Raw genomic sequence first — 8053 nt, forward strand, 5'->3', positions numbered from 1 at the left:
CCCCATCTGTTGCGCGACACGGGCATATCACTGCCCGTGCCGCACAACATCGCCCACAGCCGTCACACATACTTACCTGTCCGGCGACGTCGCTGTGACCGGCGAACCGCCTCCTTTCTAAGGGGGCGGTCCGTGCGGCGTCACAGCGACGTCACTGAAACGTCACTGAACCGCCGCCCAATAGCAGCGGAGGGGCGGAGATGAGCGGGACGTAACATCCCGCCCACCTCCTTCCTTCCGCATAGCGGCCGGGAGGCAGGTAAGGGGAGCTTCCTCGTTCCTGCGGCGTCACACGCAGCGATGTGTGCTGCCGCAGGAACGAGGAACAACCTCGTTACTGCTGTAGTAATGAGATTTGAGAATGGACCCCCGTGTCGCCGATTAGCGATTTTGCACGTTTTTGCAACGATGCAAAATCGCTTATCGATGTCACACGCAACGGCATCGCTAATGCGGCCGGATGTGCGTCACGAATTCCGTGACCCCCAACGACTCCGCATTAGCGATGTCGTAGCGTGTAAAGCCCGCTTAAGGGGTACTTTGCACGTTGCGACATCGCTACTGTGATATCGTCGGGGTCAAATCGAAAGTGACGCACATCCGGCGCCGGTAACAACGTCGCAACGTGTAAAGCCTAGATGCGTCGATAAACGATCGCAAAAGCGTTGAAAATCAGTGATCTGTGTAGCCTCGGACATTTTCATAATGTCGCACCAATAGGAGATACGATGTTGTTCCTTGTGAAGCCGCAGAAGCGAGGAACATCTCCTTACCTGCCTCCACCGGCTATGCGGAAGGAAGGAGGTGGGCGGGATGTTTATGTCCCGCTCATATCCGCCCCTCCGCTTCTTTTGGCCGCCTGCCGTGTGACGTTGCTGTGACGCCGCACGACCTGTCCCCTTAGGAAGGAGGCGGGTCGCCGGCCAGAGCGACGTCGCAGGGCAGGTAAGTGCGTGTGAAGCTGCCGTAGCGATAATGTTCGCTATGGCAGCTATCACAAGATATCGCATCTGCGACGGGGGCGGGTGCTATCGCGCTCGGCATCACTAGCCGATGCTAGCGATGTCGCAATGTGCAAAGTATCCTTAAGGAAAAAAACAGGCATACAGATCTCTCGGAGGGTGCTCAGGAGGTCTGCGTCAGCTCCACAATGCCATGTGCCTCAAAGAACTGCTGCAGCCTGTGACAGACTGCAGCGGTCAGGGGACGAACAGAGCAGCTCAGCACACAGACACTTCAGCCTCCATTCAGCACTGCGTTATCCACAGTTCTATACATGAATATCTCTTAATTAATGACTTTTTGATTTGCGACAAATTCATCAATGTTATCTTTAGGTTTCCCAGATGTGACTTTCTTTTAATAAGTCACAATCTTTGGAGCCAACGTACTCCAGTGATTTTATGTATGCATAAAACTATGTCGCAATTTATTGGAATTTTTAAAGAAAAGAAAGGCACACACAGCCATTTTTATTTATTTCCTGCAAAAAAATTAGTAAATTCCAAAAGACCAAAAAAGGAAAAGAAACTTAAAAAAAATGCAGATGGTGAATCGGGGCCTAGATTCGTGTTTTCTCATTGACTTGAATAAGAAGCTACTCAAAATGGTGTATGATGTGTTTAATGGAGCAGAATCCTCTCCACATCTCGGCCAGTGTTTGAACGTGTAGGCGGAGCCTCTCAGGAGGCCACTCCCATTTTTCCACCAATCATCAGCTGGATATTGTGGACTCTGTGTTTTAATACCACTGTTTGGCATATAATGGAGATTTTGCTCTCAGGACCTGGTAGAGAAAGGCTGGATCTCTGATGGCCTTTTTATCGTATGTTCAAACACTGGTCGGGATTTGGAGAGGATTCTGCTCCGACAACCACATCAGACACCATTTTGAAAAAGTCGCATGCGGTTCCTCTTATTTTGATACAAAGCCAAAAGAAACACAGGGCTGGGGCTGCAGCCTGTCGCCATGGGCTTCATCTGTGCTGGGTATTATAACACAGGGGGACCCTACACCAATTATTTTCTTTATTTTTAGACCTCGATACTGACCCGCAGACAGGCTCTGTGAGTGGTTGCAGGCAGACGCACTGTCACACAGGCTGGGGGCATGTTTGACTGCAATCAATAACAGATGCCAGGACAGCCGGCGGGCAGGGAAATCAGTGCATATGCGATGAGATAATGCGCAGCACCAGAAGTGAATGCGCGACCTGGAAGCAGCTTGCCGCCATGACACAGAGCCTCAGTGAGTACATTGCGCGCACTCCTACCCCCCATCCCTTTCACCACCATTGTTTTTTAATCACCGGATTCTGGTCCCAATAGACATATGGGAACGGGATTCTGGACTGGATTTAAAAAAAAAATTAACAGGGACTCGCTGGTCCCGGTTACTTGCGAGTCCACTCATCTCTACTAGTGATGTTCTACGGATGGAGAGAAGCCACTAGAGACCTATATGACTAGTCTTCACAGCAGCTTGGTCCCTAGCCAGCTAGTAAAAGGGTATTTTTCTTTGAAACGCCGCAGCATTTCAGAGTCAACCATACATGGCTGTGATTGTACAACCAATGGCAGATATGTGCTGCCCACTGATCATCTGTCAGGTTCCCTTTACAAACAGGCACTTAGGGGTCAGCACTTTAGGGCATACGTACAGGGGTTAAAACAGGGAATATAGCAATATACCAACAATTGATCCACAGTAATATCAACAAATTAGCTGGACCGGAAAGGGAGCTATAAAAAAAAAGACCTAAAACATAACTTTTACTTTATGTGCGGATAAAAGTGAACTAGAGCTCACAAAGAGTTAAAACCAAGGAAGATCCAATCGTATGGACCAAAAGAGGGGCTCATCAAACAAGTAGGCCCAGAACTGCCTCAGCTAGCTTAGAATGAGATAAGTTAAATCACACAATTCATATACAATGATAACTCCAGCTGAGGTATAATCATGAACACACAATGTGATATATCATATTCGAAAAACCCCATTCAGTGGAGAAATATTTACATGTGTGTCACAGGCAGATGCTCTGGTAGCCACGGAAACCGTAAAAAATAAATCCCACGTTAGATGGGAACGGTCTTACCAGCTCCAGAGGTCAAAAGCGGGCATTGGTGCAGGTTATCGGCTCATAAGAGGGTGCTGTCAATCAGCGCATTAGATCCCATAAAGGCCATAAACCCGTATCAGGCATATAGTTGAACGTTCTCACTCCCAACGTTTCAAATGTGGATCATCAGGGGAGTCCAAGTGGGATATCAGAAAAGACTGTCATTAGGTATCACCATAGCATGACAGTCCGCCGATGCCCAGGTCACTAAAAATAAGCAAACACAGGGGGTAAGCCCAGAAAACTGCCTACCAAGCCGTATTCATAATGCCCCGTGGTTAGAAACACTCACCGCACTCTGGCGTATATCCTGACCCGATTCAAAGATTGCCGCGCTCGGCATCTGGGCAAGCACTCCATATATAGCCCGGCGCATGCGCAGAAGGGTCCGAAAATGATGACGCGTGCTCCCAGAATCCCGCCGGGCCGGAAACAGCGCGTCACCAGTGGCCGCGTTGCTAAGGAGGCGTAGCAGCCCTTACCCGATGTCGTCACATCCAGGTAAGTGGAACGCAAACTTATCCATCACATGGAACAACGCATGGCGTAACCATAGCAATATGGACGCCATGTGTAATAGCCGCGAAAGTACACATAGTATCAGGCACGGAGGTACAAGCCCATAGACATGCCGGTATATGTTAGCAGTGTCACTGGTCAGGCTAAAAGGACGGAATATAGAAAGAGCAAGGCCAGGACATGTACGGCCACAGGAGTAAAGGACAAAAGAGAGTTAACTTTAAGTTTAATAGAGGCCAGTCAGAGAGCTGTCACCAATGGGGCCAAAGTGGTACCACACCTTTAGAGCGACCCGTGTGCCAGAAGGGGGAAGGGGCTACCCCATAAGGCACACAGGTCACTCGAGTGAGGGGCCAATCCGAGAAGGCAACCAAAAGAGGTGCATTAAGGGATATCCAAGGGGTCAGGAATACAGTCGGGCAGGAGGGGGGGTTGGGTATCTAAAGTGCATACTAACCACTGACCCTATCATAGAAACGGCCCTACCTAACATGTGGGGGTCGGCACCTTGATAATCCTACGCCTGTGGTGCCCCCACTTGGCCGCCGGCTATCCCTCCTACCGGGTACCCTAGTTCTAAGGTGCGCCTAGGAATGGGATAAAGGAAAGGCATTCATTCAATCCCATCGGCACCATAGTGTCCAGACTGTATATCCAGAAGCATTTCTTCTGGAGGATGATCTTATCCCAGTTCCCACCATGTAGGGGGGGAGGAATCAAGTCAATGCAAATTACCCTTAAGCTTCCCAGATCACCATTATGAAAGGCATTGAAGAAGTGTCTCGCCACTGGTGTATCGTTTTTTTTGAGGATATCATTCTTGTGTTCCCCTACTCTGCGTCTCAGCTCTCTAATGGTCTTGCCCACATAGAACTTCCCACAGCCACAACTTACCTATACACTACCCCTTTCGATTTGCAAGTTATTAATGACCTCAAGGAGTATGTTTTACTATGTTTACATCACTTGGGCTTTTTGGATTAGACAATATACCCTTCCCAGGTCACTCATCTCTCTTTGTGGTTGTGGAAAACTGTATTAAATCATGGCACAAGCGCACCTGGTCAATGCCTTACCTGTGCCCAGCTTGTGGAGGAGATAGACTCGGGTACAGAGGCGTATTTAGGGGGGCTGAGGTGTATGGGAGAGCACAAGGGGGTGCATGCTGATAAAGGGTGAAAAGCAGGGAATTGCCGGTTAGGAAGAGTGTCATATGTGTGGAGTGCGTTGCTATGGGGCATGTTGGAACGAGCCTGGTCATAACCAGCGCCAGACCGGATTTGTAGTATTTAGTATTAGCATGCGCTGTCTACTGGCAGGCCAGCTCTAATAGACATTTGGTATTTTCTCATGGGCCAAATATTGCAGGCCTGATGTGGCTCGCGGCCTGAGTCTGATGCATGCCTGTGACTTCAGGCAATGTTTCCGGATAACTGTTGTGTGTGTGTGTACACGGGGAATAACACCATTTATAGCTGTTATAGGATTCCTATCCTGCATTTTTCACCAGTTTTCCCCTCTTCAGGATCTATTTTTCATTATTGCCGAGCTAGTGAGAGGGAACTAGCTGTTATGATTTCGCACAAATGCAGAGATGGCTTCCTTCTTTTCTTCCTCTGTGTAGCACACAGACACAATCAGCAGCATCATGGAGGGCATTGTACAGCTGCACTGAGCTGAGTAGCTGTGAATCCAGCAGTGATGAGAGCTGCGGTGTGATCTGAGGAGCTGGAGCATGTGGCATAATAATGTCGCAGGAGTGCACCGACATCTCTGGAGCCGCACCAGTACTAGAGGGAAGTCTAAGGAGTTTATGTTTATTTTTATTTTTTTTTACACGGGAACTACAGCATTTAAGGAAGAGTCATCCAAATAGTGGACAACCCCTTTAAAAATAAAATTGCGTATCAATATCCTAGTAGACATGCTCTTTGATTATTATAATTAATTTCTGGCATTTATCAAACTGTAGCATAGCTGCAACAGAAAGCTTCTTTTTCATTAGTTTGGTCGTATTTCCTAAGTAATAGATACCGTTGTTCCCTTACCATCCTGCTTTCCTAACACATAGTGTAATACACAGTAAATCTGAAATATGATCTCGAGAAGTCATGAAAGCTGCCGCAGCCAATGGGTGATATGTGTAAAGCCTGTTTTACACCTTACAATTAAGCATACGATATCGTATGCGATGTGACCCGCCCCCATCGTATGTGCGGCACGTTCAATTTGTTGACTATGTCGCACAAACGATTATTTCCCGTCACACGTACTTACCCTTCCATACGACCTCGATGTGGGCGGCGAACATCCACTTCCTGGAGTGGGAGGGACGTTCGGCGTCACAGCGACGTCACACGGCAGCCGGCCAATAGAAGCGAAGGGGCGGAGCTGAGCGGGACGTAATATCCCGCCCACCTCCTTCCTTCCGCATTGCAGGCGGGACTCAGGTAAGATCTGTTCATCGTTCCCGGGGTGTCACACACAGCGACGTGTGCTGCCTCGGGAACATTGAACAACCTGACGTTCAATTTTTAGCAAATGAACGACATGTATGCGATGAACGGTTTTACGTTCAATCGCAATCGCACGTAGCTGTCACATGCTACAACAACACTAACGATGCCGGATGTGCGTCACTTACGACGTGACCCCGCCGATACATCGTTAGATATGTTGTAGCATGTAAAGTCCGCTTAAAGCCATAAACCAGCAGAGCAGGATCACACTGAACCAAAGGGCAGGCTGCTGGTCCAGAAGTGCAGTGTTGTGCTCGTCACTTTTCCCACATAAGACCATGACTAAGGAAGCATTGGCTCTTACACAGTCTGACCATGGGCACTCTGATTAGTAGAATTAGGGTATGCTCACACGAGCGACAAATACGGACGAGAGCAATGCGAGAAATTCTCGCATTACACTCGGACCAATGTTATTCTTTGAGTGCGAGCTGTTGGGTCAGCTTTTCTCGCATTCAGATTCTGGATGCGAGAAAAGCGGCAGCATGCTGCGTTTTTCTGCTACCGCCATATCTCTCGCACCCATTCAAGTGAATGGATGCGAGAGATACATCGGACTGCACTCGGATGTTATCCCAGTGCAGTGCGCTATATGCACAGGCTGACAGTGGAGGAGATGGGAGGATTAACCCCTCCCTCTCCTCCGCAGCGCCCGCACTCAGCTTCACAGCTGTGACCCGATCGCAAGATCGAGTTACAGTCGCATGACACTCGGCTCACGCTCGCAGCAGAGCCTGAGCCGTGGGTCATTAGCATATCGCATCCAATGCTCTCGCATCGGATGCCATACGCTCGTGTGAGTCCAGCCTTAAAGTGTACCTTTCTGGAGTTTACCCGGTGGAAGCCCGCATTTTACTTCTTGGTCCCGTGAACTCTGGTAAGACCACCATTCTTTATCAACTGAAGTTAAATGAGAACGTTGCCCCCATGCCAAGTGTTGGATTTAATGTGGAGACCTTGGGGCCCATTGACGGTGTGTTGTATACGCTGTGGGATGTCAGCATGAACCCCAATACCTGGCCTTTCTACAAGCATTATTTTGCTAACACACAGGGGGTTGTGTTTGTAGTGGACAGCAAAGACACTGAAAGACACGCTGATGCCAAGCAGCTCTTACACGTGGTATTAGGTGCCGTGGATTTGGAAGGAGTGACGCTTTTTGTACTTGCTAACAAACAGGATTTAGACAATGTAAAAAATCCATCTGATCTAGCTCTGGACCTCCAGCTGGATCAGTGGGAAGGAGTCTCCTGGAGAATCTTTGGCTGCTGTGCTACATCTGGTGATGGACTACGTGAAGCCATGAGTGCCCTCTCTGTGATGATAAAGGATCGAGGTCTTACGATGGCCTAAACATTTCCTAATAGGTAATAATACCGCAAAAAGAAAAATACGTAAAAAGTAAAATCTGTCATACTGTTTAGATGGATCAGTGAGAGAAACTCCTCCTGAAGGATATCACAATGCCGTGCCACATCTGGTGACAAACTACATGGAGAATTGAGTACCTGCTCTGTAATTTGGGAATAAAACATAAAACCCATCACATCAGGTCATATTATTCTATGTGGCTTGCTGTGGAAGCATTTTACTAAAGAAATACAAAGTGTAATTGTACAACCAGAAAACATCCTTTTACCACTGCCTGATATGAAGAAACGTTGTTGCAAAGCATTATTATTATTATTTATTATTATTATAGCGCCATATATTCCATGGCGCTTTACATGTGAAAGTAATATATATAATAGGGACAAGTGCAATAATCATAAACAATACAAGACACACACAGGTACAAGAGGATAGAGGTCCCTGCCCGCGAGGACTCACAGTCTACAGGGGATGTGTGAGGATACAATAGGTGAGTGTAGAAATGGTCGTGCGGCGCTGTAT

General features: G+C 48.0%; 1 protein-coding gene across 1 annotated transcript; it reads left to right on the plus strand.

The window, feature by feature from the left end:
* The first annotated feature begins 7087 nt into the window (after window positions 1–7087).
* LOC142302449 (ADP-ribosylation factor-like) lies at window positions 7088–7513 on the plus strand. The gene has a single exon (XM_075343510.1). It carries the CDS (start codon window positions 7088–7090, stop codon window positions 7511–7513), a length of 426 nt encoding a protein of 141 aa, XP_075199625.1.
* The last annotated feature ends 540 nt before the right edge of the window (window positions 7514–8053 follow it).

The sequence above is a fragment of the Anomaloglossus baeobatrachus genome, chromosome 4 (genome assembly GCF_048569485.1).
Source record: "Anomaloglossus baeobatrachus isolate aAnoBae1 chromosome 4, aAnoBae1.hap1, whole genome shotgun sequence".
NCBI lineage: Eukaryota > Metazoa > Chordata > Amphibia > Anura > Aromobatidae > Anomaloglossus > Anomaloglossus baeobatrachus.